We start from the raw sequence: 21,077 nt of genomic DNA, 5'->3' as shown, positions 1-21,077 counted from the left end.
CTCAGAGAAATAAACGTTCGGAACCTTACTATCTTCCTTTTTATTATGAAGAGCGTTGAGAGAAGGGAGTCTTACGATCCAATCCTGAGAAATACCACACGGTACATATATTAGGTCTTTAAGTAGCTAAGTAGCGAAACAATTGTATTATCTTTACACTGAGAAATGACTTTAAAATTTGAGCACTTATTGAAAACGGACCTTGGTTCCAAGAATCCTTGTTTTTACATAATAATATTACACTTGGTACTAATATTTTAAATCCTTCTGTTGAGTACATCAGGTTTAGGATTTCCTTTGTAATGATAAATCACACCTCTACCTAGGTTTTTTATTACCCTATTAGTTGTTTATTGTGACCTATCCTTTAATAGTTTCAAGTCTAGTTGAGAAGGGAAAATGTGTAAGGTTTTTTAGACTCTTCTTTTTAAATCTTAGAATTTAACGATAAACATTAAACAGACAAAGTCAGAATACTGGTCACATGATACATACAGAGACAAGTGACAACAATACTGCACTGCAATTATTGGAAGTTCTATAGTGACTTATTCATATCTATTAAAAATGCAAAATAAGAATAACAATTATAACAGGAGCAAATCTAAGATTCTCAGGCTTATTTGGGATGTATTAGATTTTAGATTGGTTGCTTAGAGGTTGAATACAATCTGTTTAATACTATAACACTTATGCAAAATCTGATATAAATACATTTTGGTATAATTTTGACACAGTTTTATATCAATTTCTCGAGGCAGGAACATCAGATAGATGTCTTACATGTATCATTCAATGCCTGAAATTCTTAAATTTCATCATATAACCCCTTTTATTTTTCCTATACAGTCCCTTTATACATTTCTTAATCAATCAAATTATAATAATTATGTGAGAAATTTAGACAAAATTAGGTGTTTACATTAGTATAGACTTATTGGTTTAAATTACTGTTGTCCCTATTCAAGAGGTTAGGTGAATGCAAAATATTTAGTTATATCTTCTAAGCATGAGACTTTAATATTGACCAAAACCCCTTTTCCAAAAAGTCTTCTCTGAAGTATATGCTTTGTTGATATGGGTAACCACTTCATAGCACACATAGCACAGAAAAATTTTTAAATTTAAATAAAAAAAATTCTGCATTGTCTCATCCATTTTCTGACATGTCATAATTAGATTTGAATATACTTGTATACGCCAGCCCAGAGAGTTGTCAGGGTATCCTTGACGTAATTATAGTAGATCTCTATTGTTCTTCTAATTGGAACTGGCCTTCCATTGCAGTTAGTGTAGGCAGGAGCATTACAGTTGTAGGCTACTGTATCAAAATACAGACCATAACCACAATTGATAGGATAAGCAGTTCCCTAAAAAATGTTTGTTGTTAATCTGTAAGAACTAATTAATTGTCAGAAAAATATCCTAAAGCTTTGGTAAACCTATCATTAGTGTTGAAGATTGATCATATACCATGATAGATTTTGGCTTACTTCAACTATAATGAAGTTCACCTAGGGCTCCTTTCGACAGGTATTTTAATTCACTTGGTAGGCAGCAGAAAATACAATTAATTTTTAAAATGTCAGCCCTGACTCCAATTGCCTTTTTGGTATGACAAAATCAAACCAGATGTTTCTCTGAATGAAAAAACTTGCATGAGACAGGCTTTTCTATGATAAGTATGAGATTGATGCAATTGTACAAATACAAATCTTAGATATACCTGAGCACACTTGATGAAACCAGTACAGTCGTTAGGGTCAGGGAAAAGACCCTCTCCTTCACAATTCCCAGGACCTTAAAAAAATTAAGTTGAAACATTAATTGGGTCTGTCCTAGTGAACGATTTTTGAACCACCTACCCCCCTAGGTCCCCCTCCTATCAGTTTTGTACATGATTTCAGCAAATTTATTATTATTTATTTTCTTATCATTTTTGGGGTTAGGTTAGGTTAAGACAATTTCTGGGCTGAGCGCTGCAGCTAGGACATGTTAGAGGACCTAGCGCTGTGGCTAGGACAGGATAGGGGGTCAAGCACCCTGGCTAGGACAGGCTAGGGGGCTGGGCGCTGCAGCCACATGACCAACCATAACCATTTACAAGATTGTTAATAGATTTATCAACTCCATTACCTTGTGGTTTTAAAGGTTTGGAAGGTGGGGTGGTTTCAGAAGTTGAAACTGAGACGGCAGTAGTAGTGGTACTGGGATTACTGGATACAGAAACAGGAGTAACGGGGGTGGTTGAAGAGGTAGGAACAGCAGACGATGGGGGAAGACTAAAACTGGTTTCTGTGACAGTTCCAGAATTTCCTGCCCCACATTTTCCATTGCCGTTGTTGGTCTTAGTATCTACAAACTCCCCACCAGGTATAGAGGTCATCTAAATATTCCAACAGATAAATTAACAATAAATTACCTTTTGGTTATATCATCAATACGGTTTTCATCGGAATTTTCATTTCCTTACAAAAATTGTCTGGATTTTTTTTCGATTTCTAGTTGGAAAAGGTTTTAGAAACCATAAAAAATGTACAATTTCCATTGTTAAATCCATAAAAATAGAGAGTTTGCATTTTGTTTGGAAGAATTATCCTGGAATTTTACTTTGTGGAAAAACTTTCCAGATCATTCCCAATTCTTTAACCCTTTCCCATCAAGAGTCCATAATTGGCTTTACTCTAGAAAGCCATGAGCTGTTTAATAAAAAGTAAGAAAAATATCACCTAAAAATTAAAAAAATGTATTTTATTCTTACAAATCATGCAAAATAAAACTAAAGGTAACATGCCAATAATGGAGTTTAAAGGTTTAAATGACACCACATTGCAATTCCTCCTCAATGTCAAAGGGTTTAATTAAAATATTTGCCTGAATAATGGGAACCCTAGAATAAAAATAAAAAACCAAATTGAAGCATACAATATCGAATTTCTCATTAAATTACTATATATTTTTTGTATGCTAATTTTGACCAAATTGGTTCTTAGAAAATTGTAACTCAACAAAAGCCTGAATGCTTTATGTTTTAAGCTTCAATCTAATTTTTGTTTAAATTAAGTACAATTTGACTATTTAAAATATTTGTATAAAATTATTTTTCATACCGAGTGTTAAAAAGTGTAATTAATATCTGTTTATAAAGATTTTGAAGCCGTAAACATGAAGATAATCTTCTAGATCTCGACAAAATTAATTAAGTAAACTCTATTCAGGGGGGATTAAATAAAAATAACATTTTTTAATATATTTCTGTTTCTTTAGATGTAAGATTGGTATTTATGTATTTAATGAAATGTTCACCTTCAGATCAATATTGCGGACAGCTGATGATATTTTTAAAGTATATGCTCCATTCAGTATTAATCCACCTAGATATAAATATATTTACGCCATGAATTAGGATTGAACAAAAGCTTATTTAATTCTATAAATAGAGAATTGATCTGATTGATTTAACATCTAGTTGATGAACTTATCAAGCAAAATTATGCAACTAGCTGCCTTGTGTTAATATGTTAATATTTATATAGATTAAGGAATTTAAGTTCCTTTTAAAAAATGCGATTTTTTAAAATGAAAATCTTCGAAATATAATAGCCTGTATATAAAACGATAAAAAATCTTTCTCAAAATTGGATAAAAAAATATATTTTACCGGGTTTACAGAACATAAAGTTTTCACATTTATTCATCAGCTGCCAGCCTGAAACAAAATCTAGTTATTCATGAGTTGTTATTATTTAGAGTAGGAAAGAGAATGATTGTGTTAATGGAGTATAGGAGAAGGAATTAAGTTGGTTCACGGAGTAGGTACATATGGAGAAAAAACCGGAACTCATGGAGTAACTTTATACAGGAAAAGGTTTTGGTTGTTGGTTAAACAATATATTGGGATAAGGGTACAGAAGAAACCACTAATAATTACAGAAAAAAAATTAAAGGTCGTATAAAAAACGTTTTGCGGCATTTTCTCGTCGTTGCTTGTATGATTCTAAAAACTCAATCATAAAATACCCAAAGTCCTGGTATTTCCGAAATGATTTTCTTCTGTTGAAATTATTTGGAGATATATGTAGAATTTTAGAAAAAGAACACCGTACAATGATAAATATGTCTTACAGTACTTTTTAAATACTCTGCCATTGATTTTTTTTTTGCCGGGGTTTTAACAGTTTGTTTAAGATCAAAATAAAAGTCACCTACAACGGGAAATATTCAATTTTTATGAAAATTAAGACGATTTTTTTACTTTTTTAAAAATTGTAAAAGCATACCAGATCCTGTATCTATACTCAGGGATGTGATGGGAGACTTGTGGAACTGCGGCTAGAAAGAAGAAACATAAAACTCTTGCATAATTACAATTAATGTTGTTTTTGTTTTGGATCGTTAAGAAATAAATGATAAAACTTTTACAGATTTTAAACACAATTTTCTGTTAAAGTTTGCTTTTCATTAAACTTTTCAATTTCTTTATTAAACAAAAATTTATAATAATTTATAATTTATTTATTCATTATTGCAACGTTTATGTATTTTTTAAATAGTTGTTTTTGCAGATATCTACTTCCAGGATCAATATTTGACAAAGTGTAAGGAAAGAAATTGTTTAAAATAACAATTATTATTAACGTTTGCTTTGCTTGTACTATAGTGTACTATTTTGTACTATATTGTACTATATTGTACTATATTGTACTATATTATACTATATTGTATTATATTTTACTATATTGTACTATATTATACTATATTGTACTTTATTGTACTATATTATACTATATTGTTCTATATTGTACTATATTGTACTATAATGAACTACAGCCAAATTAATTGAGATTTTGACACAAACTATGATTTTCTAAACCCTATATCTTTGCAACCCAGTGTAATAGAATTTTGATAGTTTAAACTTTGAACTCTAATATATCAATTAATCTAGGTTTAAAATATCAAGTCTTTCCACCATCAGGTTGCAAAGATATAGGGATTAGAAAATCAGAGTTAGTGGCAAATACTCAAATCCTTTTGACTTTGAATGATTTAAAAAAAAATTTTGTTGAAAATTTAGACAATTAATGACCCACAAACGTACCAACCAAATGCATATTACTTGCAGTGGGACTCATAAAACTTTAGAATACAAAGACGACTGTTAGACTCTAGTTATTATGATTTTTTGTATTCCTAATGAACATGGGTCCACACTGTAAAATACGGTATATAGAACTATTCTTCAGTTTTCGTTTTTGGACTAATTATATTTTTATTACTTTTTTCAAGCTCTTAATTCGGTTTATTTGTTATATTGAAAACTCTGAGCATTTATCAACTTTTTTTAATTAGTTTGAAAATACAGGGTGTCCCACGAAACATGACATTTGGTGATAGTTTAAAATGTCTACTTCCATAATAGTTCAAGTTGTTTGTTACCAAAGAGAATAATAATAAATATTTATGGCATCCATATTATAGTAAAATTGATTTCTAAGTAAAATATATTTGAGTGAAGCTTTTTTAAACTAAATAAACCGCAAAAAGTCTTTAACCCTATCCCCGCTGGGGTACTTGAAAACCAGGATACGCTGGGGGGGGGGTTCATTTTGGCCCCCCCCTCTAAATCCCATGTTTTATGTCCAAATATGACAAATGATACATCATTAGAAAGCTCTTTATGTAAGAAAAGTCAGAAAATTTCAACAGCCTCAGACCAATACTTTTTGAGTTATGTAAAAAAAACTACAGGGGGGGGTCAAATTGACCCCCCCCCAGCGGGAATAGGGTTAATATCTAATTCATGCATATGAAAGAAGACATTCAAAATTATTCAACAAATGTCATGTTTCGAGAGACACCCTTATATTTATTAACAATTTACAAACAATCAAAATTATTTTATTGAAAACTTGATTGCTCCAAATTATTGGAACCAAACACAATAATTCTCAGAAATTGAATCATATAAACAATATTATTTTCATAATTATTAAATGCATTTGATTGTTGCCTTGAAAAAAGATAATAATTGTAATAGACGCAAATTAAATCTTTTCAGAAGTGGCATGTCTGATTCACAAAGGTATCCTGTAGACTTTAATTCGATCAAAGATAGGATATCTTTTTTTTCAAGCTAAAAATTGAGTACTTAAATATTTCTTCTTTAACCCTATCTCTGCTGGGGTACTTGAAAACCAGGATATGCTGGGGGGGGGTCAATTTGACCCCGCCCCTCTAAATCCCATGTTTGGTGTCCAAATATGACAAATGATACATCATTGGAAAGCTCTTGTGCTCTACTTTTAGAATCTGCAAAAACATTTGCAAATTTGCAAAAAATTGAAATTTTTATCGCAAAATCCAGTTATATAGTAAAAATGTTTGCAAAAAAAATTTGTCCAAAAAATAAAAAATTATACATTTTTGAAAAGCCCTTGACCATGCTATTTCAAATATGCAAAAATTTTTGCAAAATTTTAAATAACCTAATTTTTAATCAAAAAAAACTAAAAATGTGCAAATTTTCTTTGACAGGCTGTTTGCAAAAAATTTGCAATTTATTTTCGCAAAACTTGTGCAATTTGTTTCCTTATGTCAAAGGCTTTCCAAAAAGCTAAATTTTATCACAATCTGACAAGTGGAAGTGGGTCAAAACAAAGATTTAGTTTGTTACAGGAAAAAGCCGTCATTCAGGCAGTGTGCTTGAGGACTCAGGCAGTTAGTATTAAAGCCCGGTTTTAGGCAGTGGCAGGAATAGGGTTAAAAAGCGTTGGCTTAAGCAACTCTAATAGTCAGATGATTTTATTTTGTCTAATATCCGAAAATCATAAACTATAGCAAACCAATGATTTTATTTTGTGCACAAATATATGTCTAATATGTCTAATATCCGAAAATCTTTAGCAAACCAAAATTAGTTTTAATTTTTAGGGAAATCTACGTTAAAGGGTGTTGTTATTTATTGGTTATGTCACTCTATAAAGGGAGGGTTACAAGAAAAATGTTAGTTACTTTCCCAAAGGTTTTTTCCGCAGTGGCAACTTCCCAAGAATATTTTCCCAAATGGCAACCTCCCAAATGTGCAAGTTCCCAAGCGGAAACTTGCAAAGTCTTTCCTAGCCGCAGTGCTCGGCCCCTAACCCATCTTAGCCGCAGCAATCGACCCCCATTGCAGCCTGCGGCGCCTGAGAGGGCCTAACCTATCCTTTGGGAAGTTACCGCTTGGGAAATTGCACACTTGTGTAGTTGCCACTTGGGAAATTGTCATGAAGAAATTCGCCCTTGGGAAAATGCCTTTGGGAAAGTACCTAACACCACATGAAATCATGCACCTTGTCTTATCTTGTAATTTGAAAAGTGCGCCTACGGAGTATTTATTCATGGTTTAAAAGAAACTTTAAGCGGCTCCTTCATGTTTAAATTTATTACCTGAAACCTGGCATCCCAAGCATGGCTGCCTGTTTTTACAAACACTTCTAGATTGTGTCCCCCCAGCAGCTTATCCGGACACTCAATCCATCTAAACACGTTTAGAATTGCATAATGTAGAAAATACCGTCGGTTTTTTGTTTGACTCGAAAAAATTTCTCCATTGCTTCTTATGAGCAAGAAATGCGCAAGTCACTTTCGCAGAGAACCGCGTATGACACAAACAATTTGAAGATAAACACATTGATATCTAATTATCTATTACATGCATCAAGTTTTAAGGATACCGTTGTGGTTCGGGCATTGCCATCTTTGCATAGGTGGTCACTTGAAGAAATAACCCTTAAATAGGTCCCTGAGTCCTAGAATTATAAATGCTTTTTGTCAAAATATTTCAAATTGTAAATTTTCTTGAACAGCGCCTAAAACTATTTACAATAATGTTCGGTGTTGTTCTCTATAAATGGTTCGTTTCCTTATTTCTTGCTGTGCTAGAAAGATTAAAAAACGATTTATTAGATTAGAAAATGTAATTGATCTTCATGATGGTTGAGAATTGTTTGACATTTTGATTTTAGGTAACTTTTTGCTTATATAAAGGCATATGCCCATGCCCGATATACAACTCCACTCTTTAAAAAATTGAAAATAATCAACTTTAAATAGGTATCTCCTTCATGATTTGTCTATAATCAAGCTTTAAAAGGTACATCATTGTTTATTATACATCCCTGCCTAAAATTTAAGTGTCACTTGTAATTAAAGTTCCTTGGGACGTCAAAATAAAGTTAAATTAACACTTTTTATCTTTTTTACTTAACATTTTATTTTTTACCTGGATTCAACATTATGAATATGCCCAGGCAGAGCATTATTTGTAAGAGCATCCCAGGCCGGTCCTCCCAGGTCAAACCATCCTGTACTACAACCTCCACACCTATAACAGTACCTAAATTACAACAAGGTCCCCCCCCCACGACAGGTCAAACCATCCTGTGCTACAACCTCCACACCTATACAGTACATTACGTACAACATGGTCCACCCACGACAGGTCAAACCATCCTGTACTACAACCTCCACACCTATACAGTACATAAAGTACAGCACGATCACCCCACAACAGGTCAAACCATCCTGTGCTACAACCCCCACACCTCCAGTACATAAAGTACAACACAACTGCAGTAGTACAACAGATCCTTATAACCAAAGACTTTGCTAATTATAAAGACAAGGCGTTGGAAATTTCTCCGACTATTGTGTACACCAGTACAGCTGTATTTTGACGTCATTGGTTATTTTGGTTGTTTGAGAGTCGAACGCTCGACATTAAAACCTTAGATATTTAACACAATTGTGAATGTTTTGTGCTAAAATTTTTCTAAAATTAATGATATTAATTTGTATTTTAAAATCTATTTAATCATTTGTTGGATATGAGGATCATCTGGTGAATGATAGCTGAATTTGTGATGAAGTTACGCATCTATTTTGTATCAAAAATAGCCGATAATTATTTGTGAAAATTTTCAGATGTCGTCAAATATTCTTTCTGAGGTACTATGGAATGGAATTTTAGGCGATGAAGAAAAGAGGGGACCAGAAATGTCCAATATTATAAACGGTAAATAAATTTGGTGTAAATGTCGTCTTCTGTTAAATCTTAGGCAAAGAAAAAATATTGCATAAATTAATGTGTTAATCTTATTCTTTAATTGATTTATGGGGATTTTGTTTCAAATATATTGACCATTAAAGAAAAACTATCACAGAAAGTTTGGTTAAAAATGCGAATTAATTAAGTCTTTTAAAATTGATTACATAAGTTTTGAGGCATTAATTATTGGAGTATTTTAAAGACGGAAAAAAATAAATACATTGGTGAAAAAAAAACCTAAGGAATACGAAGACGACTTTTAGACTCAATTTACGATTAAATAGTTTAATGAACGTTAAAATACCTCTTTTGAGCAGATAACAAGTAGATTGTCTAATTATAAATTATGTCATTTTCAAATTCCATAGTTTTATGTTTACAAATTCTTTGAATAATTCTGATAAATTCAGGTCCGTCAGTGCCAATCAAAGCTCCACCATGTATAATACAGAGCTGCAATCCAAGAGTAGGAGGATCACGGTTTAGATTTCCAGCAAATCCCAAAAGATAAAAATTGTGGCTTAAGGCCCTTCATTTAAATCAAGAGTATATCACAGTAAAAGATCCAAGAGTATGTGAAAAACATTTCAAACCCTCTGATTTTAAAAGTAATTTATAGTATAATAAATATTACGACGTTAATTTAGTAATTCATTTAAATCAGGTAGAGAGAGAATTCCTTCTTAAATGAAAAAATGAGATAATTGATTACTGTTAAAAAGTACAAGGTTACAATTGCATAAAAGATATAAGACTTGATTGGTGTATGGTTGAAATTTAAATACCAAGATCTTGTAGGTTATTTTTTTTATAAACAATTAATACTTCAAACCAAAAGTAAATGTTCTCAGGGAATGATTATAGTTGTAATTTCAAGTTACCAACCCATTAAAGGTTCTAAAAACAACGGTATTTTTATGGATTAGGGACAAATTAAATATTTCAAAATAGAAAAACTAAAGTGGTTTCCTTGTTTTCCTTTTAAATAACTATTTAATTCATTACAAAAGACGACATTTTTAAACGTCAACAGGGTAAATATAAACCCGATTTCTGGAGAAGACGACATTACATACTATCTATGGTAACCCGAGAAAATGCGTCCAATTTGCGTAGATTTTCTGATGCGCTATCTTTAATTAGCAAAGTCTTTGCTTATAACTATACAAACCTCAACTGCACTGCAGTACATAATGTACAAATAAACCTGTTCTACTACAACAACACCCCCTACCCCCAGCCTACAGTACATATAGAGTTCAATTAACACACATGCAGTACATAAAGTTCAAGTTAAACATGCACTCCAAATAGTACAATATTTTGACCCATCACATCCGCAGTACATATTGTACAATTTAAACATGTACCCCACCCACACATTTGTAGTACGTATAGCACAGTATCAACATCATGTTTTGAAAATAAAAAAATAAAAATAAACAATGCGAAAAAACATAATTTATATTTTAAAATTTTTCAAAACATGTTTTTGACAAAAAAAGAAGAAGAATTTTGGAGATATCATTTACTTACTTGTCCACTACATTTACCACTATTTCAGTTCCGTTATAACTAAATATTAACAAATTCAAATCATTACTTAAAAAAACAAAGAAATTGAGTCTTTGCCACAAATTAACATTTTTCAATCCAAAAATCTTTAACCTGAATGAATAAAGCTCAAGTATTCCAAATTTAGACTATATGATATAACAGAATTCATAGAGTTAAATATCTAAGGTCTACGACATTTGGTTGCTAAGAAAATCTGAGTTTGTGGCAAAGACTCAATTTCTTTAATTCAATTGTTGACAATTTTCCTTACTTTGAAGTAATTTCCCAACGATAATATATATATAGATATGCAGACAGGTATAAATTTAGAGGTCTTGAGAACATGTGCACAAAGCACCATCTCTGTCGTACGCATGGCATTTTATCCTCTGGATTGTTGCTCATTTATCACTTTGTTTATGCGTGATAACACTAAATGCGTACTATAGTATCAACAATGTATACTGCATATTGTACTTAATGAAACAAATTAATCAATGCAAATAAAAACTGAGGTAGGAAAAGTTTAAATGTGCAAGTTGTACTGAATGGCATACGTAAATTAACGAAATTTAAATAAAAATTATGACTATAAAAGTACATCGAGTCTAGGACAAATTACAACTGATCTGATCATAACATAAACAAAACGCGTACTGTATGTTTGTGTTACCTTGAAATTTAATTTTATTGGTCAAACAGGTCCAGATAGCAACACTTGAACTATACAGGATGCAATACGCGTACTGTATGTTTATATAACACAAATGCGTATTTCCTACAGATAGCAGAAAGGGGAGAAAGGAATATAGAAAGTAATCAATTTGCTATAGATGTCTCTTTTTGCACATTTTCTCAGAGGTTCAAAAATTAGTTGTCTGCTACAGGCAATTTAGGAAGGAGGTTTCTACCTGCCTGCAAATCTATATATATATTATCTTTGTAATTTCCCCTCTTTTTGTTGTTGTTATAAAATCCGACTAATTTGAATTATATGTATTCCTAAGAAGTGCGCAGGTGCCGCAACCATATCCATCATTCCAGTCTGTCCCACCAACAGCAGCAAAGAATCCACCAGCTGAAAATCAATCAATCAATCAATCAAACCAATCAACCAACCAATTAATCAACCAATCAACCCCGCAATCAATTAAGTGATTATTAAGAAAACAATTAATAAATTAAGCAAGACTAAGAGATTCTGCTGGAATTGCATGTTTAAACCCTTAGTCATGGTTCACTAAAAAATGTCGTATCTTTTGTTTCTACTTTTGTTTTATTTTTCGAGGCATTCCTGCCGTCAACTGCTACTTTTTCATGCCGTCAACTGCTACTTTTTCATGTATAATTATTGAAATAATCACCAACTGTTCAAAACTGGCTTTTCAAAATGTGGTTTGCCATTTTTGTGCTGTCAATATTGCCAGAGATATGTTAGGAATTTCTTTCAGATTTCAATGTATTAACTTGAATCAAGATTGCAAAAATCTGGTTATATTGAAAATATAAAATTTTTGGAAACATCAGGACTGCGAGAGTTGCGTGATTATTAACTCTAGAATTATACTTTTAAGCAAGGTTAATGAATAAATGCCGTAAATTATCACAAAGATCAAATACGACCTTCAAGTTGTCTTGCAACTGTCATGTTTTGTGCAGGGACACCTCTTATATTTAATACAAGCTTGGGAACCCAGCCTTGCTCAGGGTACTAAGAGTTACTCCCGCCGTTTACCCGCACTTAGTCGAATTTACCGGGAAACTAAATTTTTGCTTTTAAAGTCGATTCTCAACTTAGGCTCTAAGCTAGAAAAACTTACAAGTGGTTCTCCCGAGTTTTCCAATCAAAATTTGAGGCAAATTGGTCATAGGCTTCCTGAGTTATGATCGGACAGACAAACAGACAAACAAACAAGACAAATAACATAGTTTACCATGTGCATTATTCGGAGCTTTGTATCCGCAAGCATTTCCGTAGGCCCAACCAACCTAAACATATTGAAATATTAGTTTCCCTGTCGTTTACCTGCACTTGGTTGTAACATATTAATTCAGCTGAAATGCCCGGCGTTGCCCACGGTTTTGCATGACTTTTATAAATAAGTTTTTCCAATTTATATTCCTTACTTTACGTCTATTATACAGGGTGTCCCACATCACATGAGATCGTTTATAGCTTTAAATTGAGATTTTAAAAAACTAAAAAAAAACATTTATAAAAAATGTATTTTGGCATTAAAGCTTGGAGATAATCTAATATGATATGGACCGTTCTGTACTAAAGGTTTTGTTATTGTTATTTAAAGAGAGGGGAGTCTGATCAATAAAGTGAAAGATATTTGTCGTTGTAGATTAAAAGTGTACATACTTGTCAAGAAAAAGCTTTAAAGTTACAGTTTTGATCGCACATTAATAGATCGGGTCACTTGAAAATAAGTTAACAGTCCCTTTTAAGTGCAGTTTATATAAACCTGAAAGAGAGTAGCTTGTCCGTCTTTAGTTCCTGGTTTATCCACATTACAGTCACCCACATCCCTACTTTGGAAGAAGACATTATCATCACACTGAAGACGATATTTCTACGAATGTAGAAGACGACATGTGGTATTTGTTTAAATTGAAATTAAATAATTAGTGGATTTTTGGCGATGTTTAGCCGATCGCGATACACGACTGCATTTTTTCACGTAATCCAATTTTTAAAGGGACTTTAATGTCGTTGAAAATGACTGTATAGTCGTTGAAATGGACTTTATAGTCGTTGAAAAGGACTGAACAGTCGTTGAAAAGGACTGTACAGTCGTTGAAAAGGACTGTACAGTCGCTGAAACGGACTGTATAGTAGTTATAAAGGACTGTATAGTTCTTGAAAAGGACTGTATAGTTGATGAAAAAGACTGTATAGAATTGTTGAAAAGGACTGTATAGTAGTTGAAAAGGACTGTATAGTTCTTGAAAAGGACTGTTTAGTTGTTGAAAAGGACTGTATAGTTGTTGAAATGGACTGTATAGTAGTTGTAAAGGACTGTATAGTTGTTGAAAAGGACTGTATAGTAGTTGAAAAGGACTGTATAGTTGTTAAAAAGGACTGTATAGTAGTTGAAAAGGACTGTATAGTTGTTGAAAAGGACTGTATAGTTCTTAAAAAGGACTGTATAAGTAGTTGAAAAGGACTGTATAGTTCTTGTAAAGGACTGTATAGTTCTTGTAAAGGACTGTATAGTTGTTGAAAAGGACTGTTTAGTTGTTGAAAAGGACTGTTTAGGTGTTGAAAAGGACTGCATAGTTCTTGAAAAGGACTGTATAGTTCTTGAAAAGGACTGTATAGTTCTTGAAAAGGACTGCATAGTTCTTGAAAAGGACAGAATAGTTCTTGAAAAGGACTGCATAGTTCTTGAAAAGGACAGAATAGTTTGTTAAAGTGACCTAATTATTGCGTGATACGTCTGATTGCTATAGTACCCTTCTTTATCTGAGTAACAATGTAGATAATGCCGTTTTTCTACAGGGTGTCCCATGAAACATGACAGTTGGTGAATAGTTTTGAATGTCGTCTTCCAGATACTGTATTAGATATTATAGACTATCGTAGTTTATTTTGCTAAAAACATCTTTGATTCAAATTTAATTACATTGAAATAAATTTTATTTTAATTTGACTACCATATAATATTCTTTATCATTCTCTTTGGTATTAAATAAAGGAACGAATTAAGGACGAAGACCTTTAAAACTATTTAACTACTGTCATGTTTCTTGGGACACCCTGTATTTTGAAAAAAAAATTTTAATCTGGCAACTTTCTTCATTGCTTTTGCTGCATGATCATTATCAAGACATTTATAATACAGGGTGTCCCAAAAAACATGGGAATTCAGTGACGAATTCGATATCGTCTTTGTTATGAATTAGCATTGTAATACCTAATTTCAAAAGCCATAATATTATTATGTCTGCTAGAGTTTATTTTATGAAAAGGGTAAAAGACTACAAAGATGTGTCTATAATGTCTCCGCAAGATGAACAGTGAATATACGGACAAGTTTACTCTGTTTGTATACTGTAATTTTCTTGTTTTACTAAGTACAACCGGTTGCAGTCAAAACATAAACAAACAAAAAGACGATATCGAATTCGTCACTGAATTCCCATGTTTTTTGGGACACCCTGTATGAGACCACATTTGAAAACAATCTATTTTTAGATGAAAAAAGAGGTATTTTTTGTAATGTTTTACTTATGAGAAAATCTAATGGGGACTGGCTTGGGAAATTAACTTACCAGTCAAAAGGTGAAGGTTCCCTACATCATACAGGGGTAAGCCATTATATTAATACAATGAAGACGACTTTTAATTATCTAAGTTTTGAAAGTTAACATTTAATCAAAGAGACGCTTTTTGATTGACAGCTTCTCTTGACTTCTATGTTTATGTGTATCTATACTGTTTAACAGCTTGATGTAAATCAAAATTTTAATCCAAAGTCGTTTTCATTTTATTGATACAGTCGCTTACCACTGTTGTTTGGATACAGATTATACACAGATCAGAAACATCTAATCTGTGTTCTATAATATTTATTTCCAGGTTAAATTATAAGTTATTTATATACAGGGTTACCCACAAAGAAGGAAACTTCAGAGACGACTGCACGGAATTTATATCCATGATTCCCTGCAAATGTGGTTTTTTCTTTGAAAAATCCTGAAATAAGTCTTAAAAATTTTTAAGACAGACCACTTGACTCTACCTTGGAATCTTTATACCTTGAAGAGTTTTAAGTCGTCTTTACAGTCTCATCCTTTGTGGGTAACCCTGTCCCTAAAAATCAAAACGAAATGTAGGTTTACCCTTGCATGTTTAATTTGTACCTGGATATAGAGACACAGTTGTAACAAACAGGATTTAATAAGAAAATAAAAACAATCCTCATTCCTAAATAGATATTTCTTTAATTAGTAAATAATGGTATTATACAGGGAAACCCTTAATAACGAATACATCGGAAGAATTTATCAAATGTCGTCTCGACAATTTTTCAATGAGTTTTATACTATATTACGTAAATTTCAGTATTTGCGAAAATAAATAAATAGCCATGATAAGCGGGAACAGTTTTAAAGAGTTCCATATAATCATTTAATTAAAAAAACTAAATATTTGCAACATTCCATTATCAGAAAGTGAAGAATACGACATTTGATGAATTCTTTCAATGTATTCTTCATTAAGGGTTTTACTGTAATTTAAATTACATTACATAAATTTACCAAAGAAAACGTGCAAAATAAATTTACCAAATGATAATTAAGCTATATAAATTAACAAAAAGAAAACGTGCATTTAAATTTACCAAAGAAAACATGCAAAATAAATTTACCAAATGATACAAACAAAATACAGTGGTCGGCGCTATGTCAAAACAATGAAGATCGTTTTTCTATTAAATGGAGTGGCCGGCTATGTAAGGTAGTTGAACTGAGTATGGAAAACTTCTTTCGGATTCATTTAAGACATATAAAACTTTTTAAAGATCTGTAAATCCTGAGTTCGAGCATAAATTCGACGTTCAACACTCCTAATTTGGGGGTGGATACGTTTTCACAACTAGTTTTTTTTAAATTATTAAATAACGACAACGAAAAATAAAGTAAAAATAATACAATAATCTAATTAGATGGTTGGGAACATTTTTCTCAAAAGACATTTGTTAATAAATCAATTCTATAATCTATTATTTCGTTTTCATTATTATATTGAATTTCTTATTTACTTTGAATTATTCGCAGATTTCTTCAAATGTCGTCTTTTCAATAATAATTCTAGAAAATCTACAGAAAACCTTTGCGAATAATGAGAAACCAGAATAATTAGAAAAGAGAAACTAATAATTGAACAAGATTACTTATTTTCGATGATAAAATTAATTTTTTCTTTCTCAACATGTTCCTATACTTTTTTACATTTTATGTCGTCGTTATTTTATAATTTAAAAAAACTAGTTTTGAAAATGTAGGAGTATTGAACATCGAATTTGCGCTCAAACTCAGCATTTACAAATCTTTAAAAAGTTTAATATGTCTTAAATGAATCTGAAAGAAGTTTTCCACAACACTGCATACTCAGTTCAACTACCTTACATAGCCGGTCACTCCCTTTAAAGTTTTGATTTCTAACAAGAAATTTTTAGGTTACAAGTTAACACGTAATCGTAAGATAAGCTACAGTTAAACCGTAAATAAACCATACATTGAAAGAATTCATCAAATGTCGTATTCTTCCCTTCCTGATAATGGAATTTTGCAGATATTTAGTTTGATTAAATGATTATATGGAGCTTTTTAATACTGTTCCCGCATATTCAAGGGTGTTTATTTTTTTTTGCAAATACTGAAATTTACGCAAAATAGTATAAAACCCATTGAAAAATTGTCAAGACGACATTTGATAAATTCTTTCGATGACTGGCTCATTTAGGTTTTAACCGTATTAATTGACTAATAATATTTGTTTCCTTTTTATGGGTAGTTAAAAGCTTCTAGAAATTAGAATTGAAATCGACAGACGTCTTTGTTGTATTTATGTACGACGACGACGACTGTACATTTACCAATTTACAAAATACAATCAAAATACATTTACCAACTGATACTACATTGAAAACCAGAAAACTTTGTGATAGGAAGACGACATGTATACCCAAGTTATAGTTTGAACAGTTCAATGAACATGAAAAATACCAATTGTAAAGTGTAAACAGACCCAAATTTTACTTCACTAAGTGATTCAATTAATTATTTAAAGTAAAACTATTTTTTTCTGGTTCTCACTGTAACAAAATACTAAAATAATAGTAGTAAATTATATTTACCAAATGATTAAGACAAAATACATTTACCAAATGATAATAACAAATTACATTTACCAAATGATTATAGCAAAATTCATTTACCAAATGATTAACGCAAAATACATTTACCAAATGATAATAGCAAATTACATTTACCAAATGATTACAGCAAAATTTATTTACTAATTGATAGTAGTAAATTACATTTACCAAAATAAACTAGCTTATTAAATTTACCAAAGAAAACGTGAAAAATAAATTTACCAAAGAAAACGTGCAAAATAAATTTACCCAAATAAAACGTGCTAAATAAGTTTACCAAAGAAAACGTGCAAAATAAATTTACCAAATGATAATTAAGCTATATAAATTAACAAAAAGAAAACGTGCATTTAATTTACCAAAGAAAACGTGCAAAATAAATTTACCAAAGAAAACGTGCAAAATAAGTTTACCAATGAAAACGTGCAAAATAAATTTACCAAAGAAAACGTGAAAAATGAATTTACCAAAGAAAACTTGCAAAATAAATTTACAAAAGAAAACGTGCAAAAAATTCACCAAAGAAAACGTGCAAAATAAGTTTACCAAAGAATACGTGCAAAATAAATTTACCAAAGAAAACGTGCAAAATAAGTTTACCAAAGAAAACGTGCAAAAAAAATTCACCAAATAAAACGTGCAAAATAAATTTACCAAAGAAAACGTGCAAAATAAATTTACCGAAGAAACGTGCAAAAAAATTTACCAAAGAAAACGTGAAAAATAAATTTATTAAAGAAAACGTGCAAAATAAATTTACCAAAATAAAACGTGCTAAATAAGTTTTCCAAAGAAAACGTGCAAAAAATGTTTACAAAAGAAAACGTGCAAAAATAAGTTTACCAAAGAATACGTGCAAAATAAATTTACCAAAGAAAACTAGCAAAATATGTTTTCCAAATAATACAAGGAAAAAAAGTGCTCGACGTTTACATCAATACATTGAAAACGACATTTCTTATAATTTCTTATAAGCTGTATACTGTTCAAAAGCTCTAAAAAATCAAAATAGAAATCGAAATTCGTCTCCGTTGAATATATAGAGTTTACACCACAACTATAAAAACAACCTACCGCAGCTTTATTATGAGATGAACTGCCAGTTCTTGAATCGTAATGCAGGAAGTTAAAAATCTATAAATAAAAAATTATTATTGACCCGTTGATATTACATCAGAGGATTAAAATCAGTGCAATTTAATTCAAATACGTGGTTAGCCGTTAAGTTTTTTCTTCTAAAATTGAAGTAGGTATAAACATTGATAAAGAAATTAAATTCAATTTTCTATTTCATTTAAAACATCTTATCTTTGTCCATGGAATATGAAAAAAGCAGACATCATTTTGTAAATCCCAACTAAGAGTTTTGTTGCTGGCTTGAAATTTTCTATAATTGTATTTTTATGAAAAAAATGCCGCATTGCTTAAAGACGATCGGATTCTCCCATGATTTGTGGCGCACCTGGTAACTTACTTCAAACAAAGAAAAAACTGTGAAATTGTATTTAATTTAGAAAGGAAGAACCCGCCATTCGCTCTTTATATTTTGGAAAGTGTTTAATACTGATAATTCCTACAATGATTTCCTGGAGTAGTAGTGCGCAATTCACTTTGGTTGAGAACCGTAAATCGAAAATAATCTAATCGGGTTAACTCCATAAAAGCGCATATCCATGCTAAATAAAAATATTTTCCTAAAAATTACTATGTATAGTTGGTTCAGAAACCTTGTTGTTCGGTTTCCACTCGCTGATAAGTTTCCCTGTAGCTCGGTTTCCTCTGCTTAGTAGATTTACCTGAAGCTCGGTTTCCTCTCCTAAGTAGATTTCCCTGTAGCTCGGTTTCCTCTCCTTAGTAGATTTCCCTGTAGCTCGGTTTCCTCTCCTCCTAAGTAGATGTCCCTGTAGCTCGGTTTCCTCTCCTAAGTAGATTTCCCTGTAGCTTGGTTTCCTATCCTTAGTAGATTTCCCTGTAGCTCGGTTTCCTCTCCTTAGTAGATTTCCCTGTAGCTCGGTTTCGTCTCCTCCTTAGTAGATTTCCCTGTAGCTCGGTTTCCTCTCCTTAGTAGATTTCCCTGTAGCTAGGTTTCCTCTCCTTAGTAGATTTCCCTGTAGCTCGGTTTCGTCTCCTCCTTAGTAGATTTCCCTGTAGCTCGGTTTCCTCTCCTTAGTAGATTTCCCTGTAGCTAGGTTTCCTCTCCTTAGTAGATTTCCCTGTAGCTCGGTTTCCTCTCCTCCTAAGTAGATTTCCCTGTAGCTCAGTTTCCTCTCCTTAGTATATTTCCCTGTAGCTCAGTTTCCTCTCCTTAGTAGATTTCCCTTTAGCTTGGTTTCCTCTCCTTAGTAGATTTCCCTGTAGCTCGGTTTCCTCTCCTTAGCAGATTTCCCTGTAGCTCGGTTTCCTCATGATGCCCGTAAACACCAAGAAATTAAATCATAGAAGGTTTTCTTTACAATCCGCTTCCTATCAAACAGAAATAAATCTTACAATGGGACATCCGGTAGAAAATGTGTCACATGTAGACATTAGTGTAATTATTAATCAAATCAAACCTTCCCCAAACATTGCCACTCATATTCCTAACGTTCTAATGAAATTACTTTTACGCACATCGAGTCTTCTTACTTTGTTTATTTTAGTTAGAGTATGCATCTATATCTTTATTTACTTTCTTGTTCCAAATTCATCACGGAGTTCAGTAGTTCAACTTACTTTGACTAGATTTAACATCTATGTCTTGTTAGTTATGGAAGTTGTTTGTGATAAAGATGTACAAGGATATCTATCAAATATTCTACATTTATGAAAAAGGGAATTTATGTAAACTTGAAGACGTACAAATGAGAACAACCATTATCAAAGAATTTAAAAAGTGAAAAGTGATGAGAAAGAAAAAAAAGTTAAATTTAGCTTACATTGAACAGTGGCACTTATTTAGCTCATTGTTAAAGTTTAATATGCTCACATGATTCACATTTAAAACATACCTAAACACAGTGATCCAGTTGTATGTTTCCATGCGAAAAACGATAAGAGTTTTTCCAATTACTTCCTAAAAACTAAAGCTAAAACACATTCTTTATGATTTTAAAATGTATATTTTCAGGGCTACAAAAAAGCCAGTCAGGTAAAAGGGTGTTGCTAAGTGTTAAGCCCGTCTTGAGAATTGATGAAACTTTTTAAAGCAGTCAGGTTCTAGATCTAGAACTAGTTCATCCATGTGAAATAGACTTACGTTTTGTGGGTTTTTATTCGGATTTAGTGTGTAGAGTGGTATAGGTATAAACCTATACCACTTAATTTTCTCGAACACTCCCTTCAAGCTTTATTTCTTTAGCTCGTGTTTTCTTTATTAAATGTCTGTTTACATGCCCATATTCAAACTTTTCAAGGTCAGCTTCCTGGGGGTTTTAAAAAAATTAAAAGGTATAACAGAAAATATTTATACTTTGTTTGACCGTCCTTATTTTTTTATTGCTACAAACTCTGATTATCTAATCCCTTTATCTGTGCAAGCCAGATTTGTTCAGCATAGA

The 21,077-nt window shown here is 31.7% G+C and overlaps 1 protein-coding gene and 1 long non-coding RNA gene across 3 annotated transcripts; one reads left to right on the top strand and one right to left on the bottom strand.

Annotated features, from left to right (window-relative positions):
- Positions 1–124: 124 nt before the first annotated feature.
- LOC111717800 (uncharacterized) lies at positions 125–20,617 on the bottom strand. 2 transcript variants are annotated; one of them, XM_023493247.1, is made up of 16 exons: positions 20,529–20,613; positions 19,338–20,004; positions 18,616–18,675; positions 15,521–15,584; positions 13,120–13,186; positions 12,583–12,637; positions 11,651–11,726; positions 10,628–10,666; positions 8,267–8,368; positions 7,432–7,522; positions 4,281–4,332; positions 3,662–3,709; positions 3,307–3,374; positions 2,137–2,386; positions 1,727–1,800; positions 125–1,370 (listed from the first exon to the last, which is right to left on the bottom strand). In XM_023493247.1, the coding sequence occupies exons 4-16, from the start codon at positions 15,580–15,582 to the stop codon at positions 1,176–1,178; spliced, it is 1,179 nt and encodes a 392-aa protein (XP_023349015.1). In that variant the 5' UTR covers positions 15,583–15,584; positions 18,616–18,675; positions 19,338–20,004; positions 20,529–20,613; the 3' UTR covers positions 125–1,175. The 2 variants fall into 2 exon arrangements, with proteins under 2 accessions (XP_023349015.1, XP_023349016.1); XM_023493248.1 differs by lacking the exon at positions 19,338–20,004 and having other exon boundaries at positions 20,529–20,617.
- On the top strand, positions 8,567–9,733 carry LOC111717801 (uncharacterized). The gene is made up of 2 exons (XR_002768919.1): positions 8,567–9,058; positions 9,502–9,733. It is a non-coding gene; the product is annotated as an uncharacterized LOC111717801 (long non-coding RNA).
- Positions 20,618–21,077: the final 460 nt, after the last annotated feature.

Source organism: Eurytemora carolleeae, unplaced genomic scaffold (assembly GCF_000591075.1).
Source record: "Eurytemora carolleeae unplaced genomic scaffold, Eaff_2.0 scaffold1794, whole genome shotgun sequence".
In the NCBI taxonomy this organism is placed as follows: domain Eukaryota; kingdom Metazoa; phylum Arthropoda; class Copepoda; order Calanoida; family Temoridae; genus Eurytemora; species Eurytemora carolleeae.
Note: the sequence above shows the minus strand (reverse complement) of the source record. Positions and strands in the feature narration are given on the sequence as shown.